Source organism: Notechis scutatus, chromosome 1 (assembly GCF_049901735.1).
Source record: "Notechis scutatus isolate UNSWTSFEM ecotype Mainland chromosome 1, rNotScu1.2, whole genome shotgun sequence".
Lineage (NCBI taxonomy): Eukaryota > Metazoa > Chordata > Lepidosauria > Squamata > Elapidae > Notechis > Notechis scutatus.
The window spans coordinates 165,939,869-165,962,671 of record NC_142009.1 but is presented as its reverse complement, the minus strand read 5'-3'; the positions used below and the strand labels follow the sequence as shown (position 1 = coordinate 165,962,671).

The following is a 22,803-nucleotide window of genomic DNA, read 5'->3' as shown; positions in this document are numbered from 1 at the left end:
ACTAGATATTTTGACATGCACAATATTTTTTCAGAGATGCAAAAAACATGAACATAAATCTCATCGGGAATAATTTCTAAACATTTTGCAAGTTACATTTGTCTGAATAAATCTTAGTCTTACAATCGCTTGTTATAAAAACTCAAAGGATGCTCTCATTTAAGTTTAAAGGAAATTATTTGCGAGAACTCATGCTTTGAGCACAAGGCAGCTGTTCTGTTTTCTCCATGGGAAAAACAGTCAATATTTCCCCATCTCATGGTATGCCTTTGCAACCTGATTAATGAACCAGGTACAAAGTGGTATTGACTGTTAATATCACTCTTATCACAAGCAAATTGGTATTATATCTCCCAGTAACCCCAACATTTTCCTTGAGAAGATAAAACAAGTGGGTAAGATAACACTGAGGCCTAGGTTATCACTTCTTTACTTTTTTCCCTAGGAAAAAAAATGCTTTCTTTCTCCATTTTGAAACAAAGCAAAATCCTTCTTTCTTTGTAAAGACAAAATCTCAGTAAAGGGGCCACTATTATTTTTCTAACTACCAATTTTATAATGGCCTGGAATCACTTGTTTTATTTTGAGTTTTAGTGTTATATTTTATTATAATAAGAGGGGAAAGCTTAATCTATGATAAAAATGGCTATACAAAAAAGTGCTATGACTTTTTTCAAACAATATTGTATTATAGAGAATTCTTACGGCAGATTTCAGAATAGATGACCAGCTGCAGGTTGATTTAAGATGCAGCTCTGATTCATGTTCCTTTTGCTAGAAACGATATCTGATCTCTGGCTCTTTTCTTGAGAATCCTGTTCATATAAGAAAATTTGAACTTCTGAAGTTTGAACTAGATTACAACCTTGACCTTGCTCTCAGAACCATGGATTGAATTTTGACTATTTTTCTGTATGCTTCAATTAAAAACAAACTCTCCAGGCAAGCTTCTGTTTTGTTGACATCTTTTACTTGCTGTTATCCCTTTAGCTTGACATAATAAATGGTAATCTCCATAGCAACTGTGTGAGTGTGTATGACTGAAATCTGCAGCAAAACATTAGAGCCCACAAACTTCCCAAAATTATTTTCTCTATTCCAGAAAGAAAGTTGATAATATAAGAAATACACTTTTTTGATCTTTCTGAATCTGTAGCAAGACGACATCTAGTTCCATAGGACTGTAAACCATCACCATAAATTTGATGTACTCAGATTTTAAATAAGACATAAAGGTTCATTAGTTAATCCATCTTTCAATTGTTGAACAGCAAATTCAGCTGTGCAAGCCAGTGCCAAGTGGCTCTTTTTCAAGTCACCAGGTGCAGCAGTTCTGAAATTTCTACATAGTTAAGAATAAATATATTGAGATAGCTAAAGGTGGCTTTAAAAAAGGATAAAGCAAATCCAGTTTTTCAGAAATTGGAGCTTGCAAACTTAATTCCACTGGTTGATAAAATAGATAATAATCTCTTCAAGATCAAAGTGGCCTTAGTTTAGAGCTCCTTAACAGTTGCTATGTAGATAACAATCTTCCATATTTCTCACAATGCCAGGAAATCCTGCAGGAGAAAGTCTATCACCTTTTGATAAGGGGTGGGGGTGGGGAATGGGGATAGTTAAGAATCTAAATGAAAATTTATAGAAAGTATAAGAAATATAGCACTTGTAAAGGTTGTCAAATTGTGAGATATTGGACTTAATTTTACTTGCCAAAATCCTTGGTCACAACAAATCAGCAAAACTCCATGCACTTTGTATAGCATCAAAATGTTGCATGTTGTTGCTAAAAAATGATAGTCTCGCACTATACCTTGTTACGACCTCTGATCAATACAAAGGCAGATTTCATTAATATCTTTCTTTTTCTATATGCTGTATGATTTAATGCATTTTAAAATACTATCCTCCCACATTTTCTCTAGTTCAACATTCACACCTTTTAGCATTGTGTGTGTGTATCGGGAGCCATGCATCAGGTGCAATAAGCTGATCCACTGAAATTCAAAGAATATTCAGAAATTTGTCTAAGCCCTTTAAATAAGAAGTGGTACAGTTCCAATTAATTCAGTTGACTCAGAGCATAAGCAGTAGCATGTGATATCATCCACAGAATTTTCTTTCAGAAGAATATCAAGGGCAAAGGAAAATTTTCACCGAAATAATGACTATGGATTTTTGATAACATACTCCAGGCCTGCATAACATAACATTTGTTTTGCCAAGTGCCTCCAATGCCTCCAGGCCTCTCAACACAGACAGCTTAATTGCTGTATTGCCAAACAGCTTATTGGTGTGCCAGCTATTTTTGCAATTATTTCTTCAGAATTTATAAAAACAACAAATCTTTTAAAAATCATTTTCCTTGTCCATTGTCCTAACAACCCTTAAAGACTCCTTCAGTGTATCTGTCTTAAGTCCTAGTTACAAGAATCATCCCTGGCTTTCTTAGAACAAAGTCAGGTTAATTTTTAAATTTATTTGCAGTAAAAATATATATGTTTTTTCAGTAATATTCATATATTCTCTGAAATGGTGCCATAATCCACAGTGATAATAAGAAATTTTCTCTATAACTGTCTTGACTCCTGGAACACTGTCTCCCCAGAGATCTTTGGATCAAATTTTGCTGATACTTCCACAATTAATGAAATAATTTAAAGAGATATTGCCCTGAGGCAGCTTTCTTCTTCATCACTTTCACATACTTTAGCTATAGCAAATGCTTTATTCAATTTCCCATTTTGTGTTGCAGATATTTATCAAAAATGTTTTCTGATATTTGTTTTCTCCACTAGATCTCCTTTGTTTCTAGGTCTTCATACTCATGTGATTTGGTTAATTTCCTAAGTGCATTTATAGGTTATTTATAAATTACCTGATTATATTCTACATCCAAATTTAAATCTGTCTATGAGAACATTTCTTTTTGGAATGAAATATTTACATTTTTACCAAAAGCAGCTTTCACCTTTTAATCCAAGTAAATTGGAAAAAACTTATTGTACTGAAATTTTAAGAGATACAGCACCCTTTTTCCTTGTCCAGTTTGATAGCAATTTAGAATATGAAAGCATATTCTACCAGAGAGATCTTATACTCCATATAGAGATCATAAGCACTAATATTTGGCAGCTGAAGAACAGCAAAATGATGCTGTTTATTTCATCTTCCATCATTATTATCAATATTAGTTGTTTTAATCTTTCTTGGAGAGTTCTGAACACAGATTCCAGAGCTAAGTTGGAACTTAGAACCCCTAATTACATAAATTTTAGGATAGCACTTTCATAGATCTGCATTTAATCTATCTCTATTTAAATTATTATAGTAGAGGTTGTCCTTATTACCACAATAGAGGCCAACATTTCTGTTGCTAAATGAGACTATTGTTAAGTGAGTTTTGTCCCATTTTACGACCTTTCTTGCTATAGTTGTTAAGTGGATCACTGCAGTTGTTAAGTTAGTAACACACTTGTTAAGTGAATTTGGCTTCCCCAATGACTTTGCTTAACAGGTCACAAAAGGTGATCACATGACCCTGGGGTACTGCAACCATCATAAATAGGAGTCAGTTGTCAAGTGGACAAATTTTGATCATGTGAGCATTGGGATGCTGCATCAGTTGTAAGTGTGAAAAATGGTCATAATTAACTTTTTCAGTGCCATTGTAACTTTGAATGGTCACTAAATGACCTGTAGTACATTGAGGACCACCTGTATTGCACTACACATTGCTGCATTGTTTAAAATTTAATATAGGCATGGACTGCAGGTTTTCTTATTCAGGCAGATTGAGTTGTCTGTCTTTTTCGTTTACTTGCTTCCTGCTTGATACATGATCTAGCAGTGGCTCTCTATGTGGTTACACATAGTTTTTGATTAGAACACACCTGCCTTTCAAATCTGAATCAACCAAAATAAAGTAATATAGTACCTTGAAAAAATAATTCAGGAAGGATTCTTTGAAGCACAGTGGAGCTTAAACATAGCACTTGTCTGAAACCCTTTAAAGTAGTTGTACTTTTTCTCATCATGTAGCACAGTGGCCCCTGACCTTTTGAGCACTAGGGAGAGAGGTTTTTCCAAGGACCAGAGGGGTCATGGTTTCACATGCTGCCTTCATCCCAAGAATAGGGCTTCACTTGTTTGAGTGGCCCAGTTTCTGGCATGCTGCAGACTGGTGCTGGTCCACGGACTGGGGATTGGGGACCCTTGATGTAGCTGATACATAAAGTTAGAAAAAGTCTTGAATGAAATAGTTGCAGATATTGCTTCTTTTGTGCTCCCATATACTTGATGGACCTTTTCAGAATTATTTCCAAAGTAAATTCAAACATTTTAAGCTAGCCAGTTACATTTGGCTATATAATTGTGCAATTAGCAGAAATTTCATCCCTTCTGTTACTCCCTGTGCCAACAATTCTTAAATGGATAGGGAAGGTGTGCTGTGGAATTCTATTTTCAGCTAGATGCCACTGCAGTTGTCATAGCATTCGGAATCCCGCTTGCACAATGTTCCCCATCATGTGCAAGTTTCTATCTAATTTTCTCTTGGATTTTAAATGCAGATTTATATTTCTCAAATATTATTTGAAGTAAAATATCATTTTACTGCAACTCAATACTATCACAGGTTAAAACTGACAAAAATCATATCAAAGATTGTTAAGTTAATTTAACATGGCATACTAGTATTCAAAAAACTATGACGTAAAGTATTTGCTGAAGTGGTCTAGTATAAGTATCAGCTGATGCTTTTCAAAAGCTGAAATGGCTTCTTATGAGTTTTCCTCTTATATTCTTCCTAATATGATATTTATTTTATGATTCATACCTCACATCTAATACATGTTGATGAACATATAACTTATAACCTCTTGTTTCCTAAATTACAAATACAATTGCTATGTTTTTTCTGAGATATGCAGATGGTCCTTGACTTACAATCCTCTGTTTAGTGACCATTCAAAGTCAACTGTGGCAAGAAAGGTCATAAAATGGGGCAAAATTCACATAACAACTGTCTTGCTTAACAATGGAAATTTTGGTCAATTGTGATTGTAAGCTGAGGTTGACTTGTATATAGCTAAAGTGCAGCTATCAGCATCTGAAATATTTTGTTTAAAAACTTTTCTACCTTCTTTAACAAAGGATTTATGACTCAAAAATGGACTTTCCTGGCTCTAAGTATTATTGGTAATAGCATCCCTGGATGCTAGCATCAGAGGTAAGAGAAGATAGCTTTCAGTGGTTGTTTCTCTTCTATCTCAGTCTTTTTTAATTATCTGGCCTGCTTTTTTTTTTTTTTTTTGCAGATTTTCTATATTGTGAGTTAACCAAATTATGTAAATAGTTTTTCCTATGTATAATGATCTATAAGAATGTCCTTGAGGAGGAGGAGAAGGAGGAGGAGGAGGACAGATCACAGACTGGACTAGGCAACTGTCAGATAAGCAGTAACTTAGTCCACAGAAGCAATGAGGGTGTGGCAAAAAGTCTCAAAAGGGACCCTCCCTAGTTTCTTGGATGGTTAAGGTAAAGATTGAGAGGTAACATTTTCAGTTTTTCAATTTTCAGATTCTGTTACTACAATCTTAAAATAAAGATAGTATTAGTACTGATGGTTGGTGCTTCTTGTCTGGACTTTCTTGAAAAGCTGCCATTGTCACAGGGAATTTCATTGAGGTTCTTTTCTAAAACCAAGGAGTACATAGAACATTAAGGAATTTCTTTTTTGCACTCTGAAAATCAGGATGGCTGAAGATAGTTTTATGGTTAATATTTTTGCAAGGAGAGGGTTGTTATTTAAAAAAAAATGATGAATAGAAAAGCATTGTTAAATATTCCTGAAAATTGTGGATTCAGTTTTGGATGACATTTAACTAAATCAGAGCGCTGGGAACATTTCGTCTATTTCATTTTCATTTATCATTATATAGGGCCTGTAAATACAGAAGTACATATTACATGAAATAGGATGTGATAGGATTCTCCTCCTGCTGGGGATTCTGTTTGTTCATTTGTTCAGCATGAGAATAGATTTGACAGGTGTCCAAAGTTCAGGCTGTTTTTACATAATGATGAAGAATGAGGAATCATATTTCCTAAGACCTTTCTTCTGCCTGTACATTAGCACTTGATCTAATTCACAATGGCAAAAATCTGTCTGATGTCCTTAACCTAATCTGTCTAAACCTCTAAATTTTTAAACTCTTGGCTCTTCAGCACACTGAAACTGGGATGATTAATTGCACACTGTTCTTTTTTTATGGCTTCTATCTTTGGCTCCTGACTTCCAAGTCACTTAACTCAGAGGTATTATCATTCTATCATAGTCCATCAGATAAAGAGTAATCTAACTCTTCAGGAGTTTTTTTGGGGGGGGAGAGTTTTTTTTTCCTCCAGCAAATAATGATTTAAAAATTATTTAGCTGGAAACACAAACATACCCATTTGTACAAAAGAACTAATGGACACATATAGATCTGTCATCAAGAGTCAAAACAAGGGCAAAACAATATTTCAATCTCCCAGGATATTCTATAGCAGACTTTAAAGTGACTGTTTTGGAAAAAATAAGATTTTAACAGCACCACTGAGTGAGAGACAGCTGCACTCTCATAAATCAAATGGTTTTAGGCAATCTCAGAAAGTCTCAACAAATAGAATTCTATGTTCAATAATATTTAACTACATTACAGTTATTAATTGATAAGGTATTCCTAATATGTTTCTCATACAACTTGCATCTGCCCAGGTGTCCAAAGTTCAGGCTGTTTTTACATAATGATAAAAAATGAGGAATCAGATTTCCTAAGACCTTTCTGCTGCCTGTGCATTAGCACTTGATCCTCCCCTCCTATTCTCATCCCATTTTAAATCCCACTTCCATTCAGCCATTTATGCATATGATGAAATGAGGTGCAGCTGATGAAAACCTTTTAATAAGATTTGTTAGTTGGAAGAATGGTTACAAAATTCTTTTTTTTTTTCCCATTGGGCTCTACTTCTTCAACATATTTTCATTGCCTTCAGTATCTGGAACAGCTTGCCCTCAGAAGCTGTGGCAGCGCCATCACTTGAGATTTTCAAGAAGAGATTGGATTCCCGTCTGTCAGAAATAGCGTAGGGTCTCCTGCTTGGGCAGGGGGTTGGACTAGTTGACCTACAAGGTCCCTTCTAACTCTGATTATCTGTTATCTATTATCTAGCCAGCTCTGCTTCAGTAAAGCATGTGTCGATTGACTGTTAATCTTCAATCATCAAAAAACTCCTACATATAACTGAAGAAAATAATTAATTATTAATACGGATCCCAAAAAACATTTATTTAGTAACAGCCTGGCAAATCCATTACCATTTAGAAACTGAAATGCCAAAATGTCTATTCTGAATGGCCAAAAAAGCTAGAAGAATGAAGAGAAATCTCTTGAATAATAGTAAGTTCTTTGATACAGACTATTAATCCCTTACAGTATTAAAAAGTATTGCTATTAATTGCACAGTTCTAGATAACAAATATTGCTTTAAAACTCAGTGCTTCTTTCTTTCTTTCTTTCTTTCTTTCTTTCATTATTTACAAAAGAGGAACCTTGTTGTTTGATAATAGCTCTAATTTTATTTAATATTAATATTTTACTTTTATTGTTTTTTAAAAGACAAATGCTGAGTTTGCGGGGAATAAACAAGAAAAATTTAGCTTCAGCCTACAGAGTAATTTTAAGAATCAGAATTACTGAAAAATATAAGCAAACCTGCAGTATATTGGAGAAAACGATCTCTGACATTATGATGTGAGAGTGAGTATGCTGACTCTTACTTCCTTAGGAGACTGGATGCATATCAGTTATAAGGTAAGATAAGGTGAGGTGAGATGAGATGAGGTAAGATAACTTTTATTATCATTTTTTTTTACTGTGAGTACATTGGCCCACAAATGAAATTCTGTTGCCTGCTGTCAAGAGAAAAGTGTATATCTACCCAAACACAGATATAACACACATATACACATGCTATATACATACATAAATATATACCTGCATCATATATTACATACATACATACATACATACATACATACATACATACATACATACATACATACATACATCACTGTCCATTTTGAATAGGTAGAGGAAAGAGGAAACTTGTGAGTTCACAAGGTTGATGCTATATGGAACAAAACTGTGACTGAAGGGGAGGTACATGCATCTCTTCCCCAGCTCCACCTCTACCTTTGAACAGATCTGAATATTTCAGGTAAAACAAACAATGATCTTCCATAAATCTGGAAAGGGAACAGTCCCCATATGGAAATACAAGGTATAAGATGCTTTGAAGGGAAGGATTGAAGATCCGACAGGCACAGGTTTTGTACTTTTGTGCAGAATGAAACCATGGTCTATTCCTATGCAAACATTGCTTTAGCTTTAGCAAAATTCAGCCTCAAGTTCTGCCAAGTTTAGAAGCAAAGTACACTGTATTTTTTATTTTGGAAAAGCTGTTTTAGAAACAGTTTTAAAATAGAAATTTGTTTAAAAAGTTTATTTACTGTTTGGGATTCAGCAAGAGGATGAGTCTACAATTTAAATCAGGAGTAGACCTTCATAAATGACAAATAGAATGGGTTTGACTTGCCTCCCAGTTTCTGGTTTTTATAAGTTGATTGCTCCAAGGAGTTAGTACATGACACCTTTTCTCCACCAATTTCAAGAGTGGGTATCCTCAAGTAAACAAGACTGTTTGTTCCCCTCAGGAACTCATACACTGCAGTGTCTATGTATTGAATGATAACTGACAAATCTTCCTTTTCTGAACTGATCCTCAATAAGGATCAGATTTTTCATAGTGCTTCCAGAAAATATATAAGGACAAAGTACTATATTCCTAGGAAAAAGGAGTGCTACAGCAGGAAGCCATTTCTACTGCATTTTGACACAACAAAATGGGCTTTCTCTTCTGCATGACACTGTATTATGTATAAATAAATTATGTGTTGCTTTTTAAAATAAAAATTATGCCTACTAATAATGGAAGAATTAAACTTAATTGTCCTGGCTATACCTATTCCAGAACTTCCAGTATGATGAAAAAAGGAACCATTGGCTGATTGTATTCATTACCATGTTTTTATGTTTTTTTTAGTATTTATTTGATTTGTCAATCGCTTACAAGATACAGGTATAAGAATAAACATAGTTTTGAATACATGAGATAGATACTTATAAGAAAAATAAAAAGAAACAATAGGACAGTGACGGTAGGCACAATTGGTGCACTTATGCACGCCCCCTATAGGCCTCTTAGGAAGGGGGTGAGGTCAATAGTAGACAGTCTAAGGTTAAAGTTTTTGGGGTTTGGGGAAGAACCCACAGAGTCAGGTAGAGTATTCCAAACATTGACCACTCTGTTGCTGAAGTCGTATTTTCAGCAGTCAAGTTTGGTGCGATTAACCTTGAGTTTGTATCTATTGTGTGCTCTTGTATTGTTATCATTGAAGCTGAAGTATTCATTTGCAGGTAGGACATTGCAATGTATGATTTGATATACTATATTTAGATTGGACCAGAAGCGGCGTAGTTCTAGTTTTTCTAGGTCTAGAGTTTCAAGTCTGGTGGCATAAGATATTCTGCAATTGGTAGAGGAGCGGAGAACTCTTCTTGTGAAATATTTCTGGACTTTCTCAACTGTGTTAATATCAGATACATGATGTGGGTTCCAGACTGATGAGCTGTATTCAAGTATAGGTCTAGCAAATGTTTTGTATGCTCTACTTAGTAGTATGATATTACCAGAGAAGAACTACGTAGGATTAGATTAACAACTCTTAATGCCTTTTTGGCTATGTAGTTACAGTGGGCTCTAGCACTTAGATCATTAGAGATGAGTACTCCAAGGTCCTTGACAAAGTTTGGATCCTCAACAAGGTCTTGACTATTTAGCTTATATTTTATTTTCTGATTTTTTTTTTGCCAATATGTAAGACAGAGCATTTATTTGTTGAGATTTGAAGTTGCCATTTGATTGACCATTCTGATATATAGTCAAGGTCTTTTTGAAGGGTAGCAGTATTGTCTGTGGTGTTGAATAGCTTTACATCATCAGCGAAGAGAACGCAGTTGCTCTTAATGTGATCACAGAGGTCATTTATGTAGAGTATGAAGAGAGTTGGTCCTAAAACACTGCCTTGGGGGACACCACTGTTGACAGGTACAGAATTTGATAGGACGCTCCCAATTTTGACCATTTGTTGTCTGTTTGACAGGAATGCTTCTATCCAGTTATGTAGGTATCTAGAGATACCATAAGATTTTAGTTTTAGAAGTAGTTTGTCATGCACCACTGAATCAAAGGCTTTACAGAAGTCTATGTAGATTGAGTCTATTGCTTTGCCATGATCGAGTTGTGTAGTCCATATGTTTTTGCAGTGTTAAGAGTTGCAGATTACAAGATAGTTTTTTTCTGAAACCAAATTGTTTATTAGAGAGTAGGTTGTTTGTCTCTAAGTGGAGGATGATGGATAATAATAATAATAATAATAATAATAATAATAATAATAATAATAATAATAATAATAATAATAATAATAATGTGTGAGATTTCTTTCCAGAGATATTAGAGAGCCAGATGTGGAAGAAACCAAGAAGTTGACTTGGATTTTACTTGTAAAACCAATCCAATTTACAGGCTTTGTTATCAGGAAATAAGTGAATATAGGAGAATTATTTTAAATCATATCTCCAAACCTTCAGTTTAACTTTCTGCTAGCAAACTTAGCAGCAGTGTCTTCTATTATTAGCTTCTGGCCCAATATTGGCTAACCAGATCAGTCAAACTGTCCTCATATCAATGAGCTTGGGGACTCCCAAAGAAGTCTATGCATGCAGAGTTATGCTTGCAGCCCCTAATTATTTTCAGAGAGATAATGAAACATTTAAGTGTATAGAGGAATAAAATCACTAGGGAATATCAGGGCTGTAGGCTAGACTGGGAATTCAAAACTGCCCAGAAAGAAAGGAATGACAAATTATTTCTGTAACACTGCCAAGGAAACAGCATGGATGTGTCAGGAATCAAGCTTTCATCCAGGGGTGTTTCTTATCTTTATCTACTGCAAGGACAACTGGATAGAGGGGCTTAATTTTTCTGTTTTATATAATATTCAAAATAATTTATTTTACATTCTAATCATGAATGTACTCCACTAAGGACAGTTGACACTCTGATGATAGATCATAAACAATATTCGACTAACTACTTTCAAATGAAATGATCTACTCTGTATTAAAACAAATCAGAAGGGTTGAGCATAGCATAAGTGTTAACATTTCTTTGAAGAGCTATTTTTTTTCTGAAGCAAGAATCAGTTAAGAGCTTCAGACTATTAGGTTTAATTTGTAGGCTAGAACTTGGCTGAAGCTTTCCAGAATCTCACATAGCATTCTCAGGTCTGAATGTTTCTTGTTACATCAGAACTAAAGCCTGTTCCCTCTGCTGATAGCATCTAATAACCTGCTTATAACCAACCTCTTGCTTTAAAATCCTCTTCCCACATTTTCCACAGTTATACTAAACTTGTTTTAAATTTCCTACACAGCTCTATGGGCAGTTGTCTACTTATGTTCTCTGCACTCCTGACTGAGTGCAAATTCAAACCTTTTGGGTAAATTCAGAAAAAAACTATCCTGTAATCTGCAACTCTTACACTGCAGAAACATATGGACTACACAACTCGATCAGGGCAAAGCAATAGACGCAATCTACATAGACTTCTGTAAAGCCTTTGATTCAGTGGTACATGACAAACTACTCCTAAAACTAAAATCTTATGGTATCTCTGGACACCTGCATAACTGGATAGAAGCATTCCTGTGAAACAGGCAACAAATGGTCAAAATTGGGAGCATCCTATCAAATTCTGTATCTGTCAACAGTGGTGTCCCCCAGGGCAGTGTTCTAGGGCCAACTCTCTTCATACTCTACATAAATGATCTCTGTGATCATATTAAGAGCAACTGCGTTCTCTTTGCTGATGATGTAAAGCTATTCAACACCACAGACAATACTGCTACCCTTCAAAAAGACCTTTACTATATATCAGAATGGTCAAACAAATGGCAACTTCAAATATCAACAAATAAATGCTCTGCCTTACATATTGGCAAAAAAAAATCAGAAAATAAAATACAAGCTGAATACTTAAGACCTTGTTGATGAGCCAAACTCTGTCAAGGACCTTGGAGTTCTCATCTCTCATGATCTAAGTGCTAGAGCCCACTGTAACTACATAGCCAAGAAGGCATTAAGAGTTGTTAACCTAATCCTACGTAGCTTTTTCTCTGGTAATATCACACTACTAACTAGAGCATACAAAACATTTGCTAGACCTATACTTGAATACAGCTGATCAGTCTGGAACCCGCATTACACAGTTGAAAAAGTCCAGAAATATTTCACAAGAAGAGTTCTCCACTCCTCTACTCGTTGCAGAATACCCTATGCCACCAGACTTGAAATTTTTGACCTAGAAAACCTAGAACTACGCCGCCTTCGGTCCGATCTAAGTATAGTATATAAAATCATACATTGCAATGTCCTACCTGTAATGAATACTTCAGCTTCAACCATAACAATACAAGAGCAAACATACAAGCTCAAGGTTAATCGCACCAAACTTGACTGCAGAAAATACGACTTCAGCAACAGAGTGGTCAATGTTTGGAATACTCTACCTGACTCTGTGGTTTCTTCCCCAAACCCCAAAAACGTTAACCTTAGTTACTTACTATTAGTTGTCTACTATTGACCTCACCCCTTTCCTAAGAGGTCTGTAGGGGGCGTGCATAAGTGCACCAATGTGCCTACCGTCCTTGTCCTATTGTTTCTTTTTTTTTCTTATTCGTACCCATTTCATGTATTCATAACTATGTTTATACTTATACCTGTTATCTCATAATCGCTTGACAAAATAAAATAAAATAAACTCTCCACTTGCCCATATCTCTCTATTTATTTCCCTTTGGCCCCCTGCTGATCTAGCTTCTTGCTTCCTCTGCTAACTAAGCATGCTGCTACCACATGAGGCTTTCTTCCCAAGATCATGCACAGCAGTTGTCTTGAGAAACCTAAGGACGATGTCCTCACATGGCCAGAAACTGCCTCGCAGGCACACATTGTAGGAGTAATGGGAGCAAGAAAATGGCAAAGGGTAGCTGCAGGTCAACCGGAGCTTTCTGAGGCAGCTAGGGCTTTGTACTGTACTGCTGGAGCTTCCTGGGAGGGCTGGAACTGATTTGGGCAGTTGCAGGTTCACACTGCACTGTAGTTCAGGGGCTTCTTGTAGCCCCAGAGCTACAGCATGCCCCAAAGTCCCTGAATCATAGTGTAGCAAGCAGCTCCAGAGTTGCATGGTTCCGGGGCTTTTTGCTGTCCTCAAGAGAGAATGTGTGAGGATGGCGGTAACAGCAAAAATGAGCAGGAACAGGCAGTTTGAGGGGGTTTCCCTTACTAAGGCCTGGGGCTGAGAAGGACCAAGTGCAGAATTGGGTATTGGATTGGGTAGATCCTCGGCTAATGACTTGTGGAATTCAGTTAACAATGGCAAAGGAGAATGCCAGGACTGTTGTTGCTAAGTAAGTGGACATGGGTCAAGTGATTATGGTTGCACATTACAACCACATCCATTAATGATGGAAATTCAGGTCCCACTTGTGGTTGTAAGTCAAGGGCTATTAGTATTACTTTCCACCAGAAGTGATATTCAGCAGGTTCTGACCAGTTCTGGAGAACTGGTAGCAGAAATTTTGAGTAGTTCGGAGAACTGGCAAATACCACCTCGGACTGGAGATTTTACAGTATCCTTCCCATGCCATGCCCACCAAGCCACGCCCACAGAATCGGTAGTAAAAAAAATTGAATCCCACCACTGCCTTCCACATATGCAGATATATTTTATGGTTATAATATTCTTTGGTTTAGGCCCCAATGTGATTCAGCAGACACAATAGTGGATCAAGGATAAGTACAATTAAAAGTCCACAAATTAGTTTTAATGGATATGCAATCCTAACAGAGTAGTAAAATATCTAATACCATTACATATACATGTAAAGAAGTGACTATGGTGATGGTATTGTAAGTACTTGCGTTTCAATTTATCATGTTCATTTTTTATCACATTCCTTAAATTGCAGAAACATCACCATACAAATAATTGAATAGACAAATCTCCAGGTTCTCTCAATATTAGAAAACTTTTCTCAGGACTGTTCTCCTTCTTCCTAAGTTAGAAGTGTAATCTCTCGCTATTAATTGCATTTTGATCATTTCCCTAAATAATTACAATAAAGCAAGTAAAAGTAGCTAAAGAAAATCTATAAGAAATCCCAGCTCCTTCTAAACTCACATTTTCAAAACAAGTCAGGTTCTTCATAAAAAAAACTATTACATTTAGAGCAGCAGAAATGTGCTTATAACAGGTTTTGTTCTTGCAATCTAATTATCAAGACATATCTCTTTAACAATTTTTGCAAGGCTCCAGCTTCAAATCTCAGCTGAGTATTTTTGTAAAGTCTCTTTTCTTTAAAGAACAGTTAAGATAAAAAGTTGTTAGACAGCTGAGCTCTGTGATTTTCTCTGTTCAAAGTATGGCTGAGATAGTTTCTTCTCTAAAGTAGAGTAACAAATGATGCCTCAAAGTCAATATACATTGTACTCAAGGCTATTCAAGTTACTTTTAACTGGGGAGGGGGGGGAGAAAACCCACATAAGGTTTCTTGGCAATAGAGATACATACAGTAGGAGCCAATTAAATTATCCAGATTCTCAGCCATTAAACTGAGGCCACCTAACTCAAGAGTAAAAATAAATCTAGTTCAGGGAACTTTGGGACTTTATGGGTTTCAATCCCATAAAATTCTAATAAGATTTCTATTGTTTAAGCAAAAGAAAGATGAATGAAAACAAAAAGAACTCGGATAGGGGGAAAAGAAACCCTCCCATACTACCACCTCTTACAATATAGTACAACACAGTGTCAACAGTAGAGACCTTCAAATTTCTAGGTTCTACTATATCACATGACCTAAAATGGACACCTAACATCAAAAACATCATCAAAAATGCACAACAAAGAATGTTCTTTCTGTACCAATTCAGAAAGCTCAAACTGCCCAAGGAGCTGCTGATACAGTTCTACAGAGGAATTATTGAGTCTATCATCTGCACCTCGATAACTGTCTGGTTTGGTTCTGCAACCCAACAGGACAGACACAGACTTCAGAGGATAATTAGGACTGCAGAAAAAACAATTACTACCCACCTGCCTTCAATCGAGGACCTGCATACTGCAGGAGTCAAGAAGAGGGCTGTGAAAATATTTACAGACCCCTCACATCGCAGACATAAACTGTTTCAACCCCTTCCCTCAAAACGACGCTATAGAGCAGGGGTCCCCAACCGCCGGTCCGCGGACGGCAGGCCGCAGAACAAGCCTTACCGGCCGCTGGTTGCTGGGCGCCGCCATCTTTTTGGTAAAAAGCGCTTCTGGTGAGCTTTTCCGGGTAGAAAGCTCACGGAAGTGCTGTTTCGTCATAAAAGATGGCGGCGCCAACGCTTCGTGAGCTTTTCCGGGTAGAAAGCCATTTCTACCCGAAAAAGCTCACCAGAAGCGCTAAGCCGCTCTTTTTTATGACGAACAGCGCCCGTGACGTCACCGAAGCGCTTTTTCGTCATAAAAGATGGCGGCGCCCAGTTGACTGCTGTACCGGGCATGCGCCAGCTGATGTCGGAACCGGGCGCGGCGTCGAAAAGGTTGGGGATCCCTGCTATAGAGCACTTGCACACCAGAACAACTAGACACAAGAACAGTTTTTTCCCGAAAGCCATCACACTGCTAAACAAATAATTCCAACAACACTGTTCAACTATTTACAAAGTGTACACTACTATTACTGTTAATCTTCTCATCACTCCTTATCATCCATCCACTCCCACTTGTGACTGTAGGACTGTAACTTTGTCGCTTGTATCCTTACGATTTATAGTGACTGTTTCCTAGTATGATTTGATTGTTGATTGTACCCTATGACTATCATTAAGTGTTGTACCTTATGATTCTTGATTCTTAACGAATGTACTCTTTTCTGAGAGTATTTACACCAAGACAAATTCCTTGTGTGTCCAATCACACTTGGCCAATAAAGTATTCTATTCTATTCTATTCTATTCTATTCTATTCTATTCTATTCTATTCTATTCTATTCTATTCTATTCTTAGCCACCATTCAAACCTTGGGATTTTCTTTGCTATTCACTTCACTGTTTCCTGTTGTGATCAATATAGGAAGGAGCTGCCACATCATCTAGTTACAAGGTGCATTATGTCATTATAGTCATTATGAGTACATTAGAAAATGTTCAAGGACTCTGAAATGACAGCTGAGTTACAGAATTGCTGTGGCCTATTCTCCTCTAGCAGTGCAACATTTAAGGGCCCATCTGATAACAAAAAGCACTCCTTGCTCTCCTTTTCTTTTTGCTATCATTCAGAGAGTGAAGAGAAAGCCAAGCTCCTAGTGCTAATCACTTGGTCTTCCACAGAAAGCAGGCATTCCACTTGCATATTTTTTGTACTATCACTCTAATGGGTTATGCTAAAATAGTTATGAGTTTATGCATGAGTCAGAATAAAACAGTCACCATATCATATGACATCTTATTCCCCCCACATACCATCAAAAGGCAACAGCTGAGGTCAAAATCTTTGCAGTAAAAAGAAAATGGAGCTTTAAATTTGAGACTAGTAACTATCCAAAATGCATAAGCCAAAGATCTTTTAAAAGGAGCCAAGAGCCATTTTTACCCCCAAAAGCTAGCTCAAGGGACAACATGGCAGTGATATAGGGTTCATTTTGTCATTTTGTGGGAGAGGTCTGTTTGTATGATTATAATCAATCAAATAGGTGCCTATCTTTACCTCTAAAGAAAAGGTTGTATCAAACACTGGCTTGAACAGCCTTGATTGAGTATGCAACTTTATCACAGAAGAGCTATTGCACAGAGATACACCCATGATCCTTCCTTTGCTCTCATCAACATAGGCAAAAAAAATTTCAAGAAGACAACCCTTCAGGAAAACAGGTTCTGGCTTATTTATGATTTTGAGGCATATTAGCATGCTGAACCGCATTCAGAAACAAGTCACTTGAAGTCTATTTCCATCATCCAGTCTCAATTAGCAATGTGTGTCCAAAAGGAGACCATACTCATCATGGTAATCAAAACTAGAAGTCATCAGAAGGCAGAAAATAGCAGCTGGGCTACTCTTTCTAGAAGGAAGTAGAATTGCTGAAGCAAAGAATGGTCAGCAGCATGGAATCTTATTCCATGGCAAAACAGGCAAATATCACGAAGTTAACTTTCTTAAGCATATATTTAGTAAATGTACTTTACTAAAGTCCAAAAAATCTCCTAATGAAATACTGGAAGAACATCACAGAGATATCTATTTTATGAAACACATGAACTTCATTGTTCTCCAAAATAAAATTCCAGGAAGCCCAATGCAACTTGCTGATTATATTCATTCCAGCAAGCCTATTTGCTGCTTAGTTTTTGTGGGCTTTCCTTTTTCCCCCCCATCATTTTCTTTTCCAATGGTATCGTTTATAATTCATATTGAATGTACTGGATGTGCTTGTTTTCAACTGTTTCATTTATAAATCACATTAATAACTCAGTTTATAAACTGAATGTGTGTGTGTGTGTGTAAACAGTAAGATTTAATAATGGGTCTTGCTACTCAAGTTTGAAGAAATATCTTAACAGAATTGAGCAGAGTTATGATTCAGATATTCTTCTGAACAGTGATTCAGTTGAACCTCTGGATCAAATCAACTTTCTGAATCAGATCAGTGATTTGAGGTGAATCAAATCAATTCAAATCAATTGTGCAAAAGCCTCAAAAAACTGATTCAGAAAACTGAATCAAATAAATCTGAATTGTTCAATCTCCCCACACCAAATCTAACCATCCTTACTATCTAATAAATGTTGATTGTTATTATCATTTCTAAGCCATTCAAAGTTTCCATCCATGATTAATACATGTTTTTTTCTGTGTGAAAAACTGTCAAATTTTGAAATTACAAATTAGCTTAAAGAAGCTGTGATTTTTTTTCCAGCAAACTTGGTGGAAAATATATTAATTATCCATTTCTTGCATTTTTTTATTTTCTGCCAGCAGGCAAATACATTTTTAGTTTGACTACTATTTTAGTTGTATTTTAAATTTACTCTTCTTGAACACAACCTATTTCTTGGTAAACTAAAAAAATGTGGGCTAGAAGTGGCTGACAAACTATACTCAACAAGTAGTCCTTAATGGTACTACATGTTCAAAGAGGAAAGTAAGCAGTGGGGTAGCACAAGGTTCCATCTTAGACCCAGTACTATTCAATATCTTCATAAATAACTTAGATGAGGGAATAGAAGGGAAACTCATCAAATTTGCAGATGACACCAAGCTGGCAGGAACATCCAAAATCCCAGACAACAAGCTCAGGATCCAAAAAGATCTCAATAGACTTGAACAATGGGCTCTATCCAACCACATACAATTTAATGTGGAGAAAAGCAAGGTTTTACACTTAGGCAGGAAAAACCAAAGATACAAGTACAGAAACCTGGCTCAAAAACAGAACTATGAGAGGGAACCTGGAGTCCTAGTAAACATGACTTAAATATGAGCCAGGAATGTATGGCATAAGTCAAAAAAGCTAACACAGTCCTTGGTTGTATAAACAGAAGCATAGAATCAAAATCACATGAAGTATTAGTACCACTTTATAAATCCTTAGTAAGACCACACCTCCACCCGGTTTTGTCACCAAATTACAAAAAAGTCAAGACTTTGGAAAAAAAATGTAAAGAAGAACAACTAAGATGATTTTATCTGTCAGAGCAATTGCCTGGAGACAAAAACATATGAAGAACACCTGCATCAATGGTGTTATTCAGCCCGTTCGCACTGCATCGGGCAAACTGGTAGCAAGGATTTGGCGTTGGTTGCCGAACCGGTAATAAATTCTGGCTCGCCATTCCCGGTCACTGCTGGCTTGCCCCACCCACCAATGCTCACTCACCCTGCCCATCTGACTCTCACCCCTTAAGGTATTTCTTTCTTTCTTTTCCCTCCCAACAATCAGCTGTTCATATGATCAGCTGTGCCAGGATTCACCTTCCTGAGCCCCAGAGGAGACTTCTGGGAGCAAAAACGCCCCCCTCCCGAGGCTCTTCTGAGGCCAGGAAGGTCCCAAAATGGAGCTGGGGGTGCATTTTGTTTCTTCCTGAGCCCCAGAGGAGCCTTCTGGGAGGAAAAATGTCCCCCTAGAAGCTCCTCTGAGGCCCAGAAAGCCCCAAAATGGGTGGGGGTGGCTGCAGAACAGCAAAAAAGCCACACCCACCCAGTCACATGGCCATACGCACCTAGACACGCCCACCAAGTCACGCCCACAGAACCGGTAGTAAAAAAAATTGAATCCCACCACTGACCTGCATGGTAAGTCTAGAAGAAAGAAGGGGTGACATGATAGCAGTATTCCAGTATTTGAGGGTCTGCCACAAAGAAGAGGGGGTCAATATATTTTCCAAAGCACCAGAAGGTAAGAGAAGAAACAATGGATGGAAACTAATCAAGGAGAGAAGCAACCTGGCATTAAGGAGAAACTTCTGAACAGTGAGGACAATTAAGCAGTGGAACAGCTTGCCTTCAAACGTTGTGGGTGCTCACTGGAAGTTTTTAAGAAAGACTGGACAGCCACCTATCTGAAATGGTATAGAGTCTCCTGCTTGAGCAGGGGGTTGGACTAGAAGACCTCCAAGGTCCCTTCCAGCTCTATTCTGATTTATAATTTGTGGAGAAATAAGATAGAAAATAAATGAAAACAAAGCAATATGACAATTGTACCACTGTATACTACTTTTTATTATGTTTGGTGCAGTGTTTGAGAAGAGATAACTTGGTAATGATGAAGAAAATTGCTTTCTACTCTGAGTTGGTGCTTAGAACAATCTAAGGAACTAGAGTTAGCAAACAGACGGGTTGTATGATGCATATAAAAAACAAACAGAGCTTTGTACATTAAAAAAATGAGTAGAGATTCGGCTGCATTATTACAGTTACCAACTTTTCTGAACACATCCTGCTGGCATCCCTAGAATTAATACTGTGGTTGGCTAGTGGTTGTCTATGTATAATTTATAGAAGTCCTAATGGCTCCCTAATGGTTAGAATGCAGTATTGCAGGCTAATTCTGCCATAGCTTTTGAGTTCAATCCTGATGGGCTCAAGATTGACTCAACCTTCCCTCCTTCCGAGGTCAGTAAAATAAGGCCCCAGATTGTTGTGGACAATATGTGGGCTCTATAAACTACTTAGAGAGTGCTGTAAAACACTATGAAACAGTATATAAGTCTAAGTGCTATTGCCATTGCTATTATTCAGATGCAGTGTGTATGTATATGTGTAAATGTTGCTTTTGTCATGATATGGAAGTTGTTAGCTCATAAATTGGAAGAAGCATACAAATAATCCTTCTCCCTCTTAAAACTATCAATAACATACATACATACATATCACTGAAATGGGACATTAATTTTACTTACATCCATAAACTCCACATTAGCCTTTGGACCAGTTGTCTCATTCAGTATTTTAATTGCTACAGAAATCTTCACACTCTCTCCCTCAGGAACCCATATGCCCTAAAAAGTGATGACAAAGGGAACAACAGCATGTCTCATCAAATGGTAAAATAGTCCTCTTTGACCATAATTTGACCATACCACTACACTTTGACACTGGCAATAGGATAACAGTATTGACTGTGCTTGAAGGTACAAGCTGACTTAGGTACTAATAAAGCAAATTGCACAGTATTTGGTCCTCCAATTCTTGCCAACCATTCCCAGCTTCTTAGTGGCCATTCAATTCATTGAGAGAAGAAACAAGGGGGTTTATATTAAGCTGAACATTTATAAGAAAAGAAGGTTGATATCCTATTCTAGAAGTCCATTGATATCTGCCTTTCCACTTGGATAACCACCAGATCCTGGAAACAATAGTTGTTGAAGGACTGCTGTTAAGGAAGCATACCTTATAGACAGTTCCAAAGGCCCCCGATCCAAGGATCTTGACGCGCTTTAGCTCAGTTTCCTTCAAAATGCGAAGTTGTGCCTGATTGGGTGCTGTACCACTAGGAGTCAAAGGTTCTACCAGCTACAACAACAACAACAATAACAACAAAACATCGTAAGAAGCCATGGAAAGCACTATCTGTCGTTGAATTTTAACATACCGGTATTGTATATTGTTTGTATTTAATTTTTCATGCAACTCCTTATTGTGCTTTTATTTTCTCTTGATGCCATCCAGCAAAAATTAAGATAATGAAAGCTGTGATTAGACAATTACTAGGAAGTAAGCTCCACTGAACTCAGTAGGACCAACTTTTGAAGAGGTAGGCACAGGATTGCACTGCCTTAACAGCAAAATGAGAAACAAATCTCTTACGTTTTCCAAATAAATCAATGGATTTGGCATGTGTTTAATTATGGATTACATATATAACAAAGAAATTTTAAAATGAGAGAATGTATTTGCTTCTTTGTTATAGACCAACTTTCCTTCAGAACCAGGGAGCTTCTCTGGCTGAGACCAGTCTTTACCTGAACCTGCACTGGAATGGCTCTGAGTGAAATTTTGGGATTTGACTTCAGAACGTTTAACAATGTTTCACTCTCTGTCCATATGAAGCATTCCACAGAATGTCAGTTTTAAGAATGAGAATGGATTTTCTTCTTCACGTTAAAAGGTATCATTCCGATTCCTATGATTTAATTATCTGGGTAGCAAATTTTTTCTTTTTTAAAATTTCTATAGACAACAAAGACATTAATTTAATAGCAAATCTTTTATAGTTTATGTGGAAATTTTTTTTAGGTGTGTGTGTGTGTGTGTATATTTGTGTGTTTTCAAATCAGTGTTGTTTCCTACAACTGCCTGCACAAGTCCCCGCAGTTTTCTAGGCAAGGTTTTTAGGAGTGCTTTCCATTGCCTGCTTCCTAGGGCTGAGAGAGAGTGACTGGCCCAATATCATCCAGCTGGTTTTTTGACAGAACTAGAACTCGCTGCTTCCCAGTTTCTACTCTGATGCTTTAACCATTACACCAAATAAATTCTTAAGGCACCCGGCATTGTAAAACTATGTAAATTAATGTAATATATTTGCTTTACTGCCATTTAAACTTAGAAAGAAATACCTGGAGTTTTTACAGTATACATGTTGCAGAAACAGTTTTGTTCTGCAGAAACATGTTTGCTTCTGTTTGTTCTTTATAAACTGGCAAGCTAACTTAGCTTATCTATTTATAAACTGCTTATAAACCTTTCACTAATTTTTTTAGAGGAAAAATAGTCATGTTTGTGGAGAACCAAACTGAATTCACAATTGTAAAAACTGTTTCAGGCATCACTTCTCTTTTACTGTAGGAATCATTCTGTTTTTGCAACATGTTCTTTGCAAAGTAATATGTTTATCATTGTAACTATAGATCATAACATAGGAATGCCATAAAATACAATAAAAATAGAATGATAAAAACAATGAAATTATAAAACAGTATGGTGGAAGTATTAGACAAAAAGGTTACAACAAAATAAAGCCAAGCCATAACTAAGAATTTTAACTATTTCTTTCTAAGTTTAAATGACAGCTGAGCAAATATAGCCACTTGGTTGCT

At 36.7% G+C, this 22,803-nt stretch overlaps 1 protein-coding gene across 4 annotated transcripts in view; it reads right to left on the bottom strand.

Moving 5' to 3' along the window:
• Nucleotides 1-22,803, bottom strand: part of ERBB4 (erb-b2 receptor tyrosine kinase 4) — a 942,903-nt gene that overhangs the window by 157,117 nt on the left and 762,983 nt on the right. For all 4 annotated transcript variants that reach the window (XM_087949416.1, XM_087949418.1, XM_087949415.1 and 1 more), the window contains exons 18-19: nt 21,158-21,280; nt 20,668-20,766 (exon numbers count right to left, since the gene is read on the bottom strand). In XM_087949416.1, coding sequence (XP_087805542.1) covers nt 20,668-20,766; nt 21,158-21,280 — 222 coding nt within the window. The remainder of the gene's footprint in view (nt 1-20,667; nt 20,767-21,157; nt 21,281-22,803) is intronic.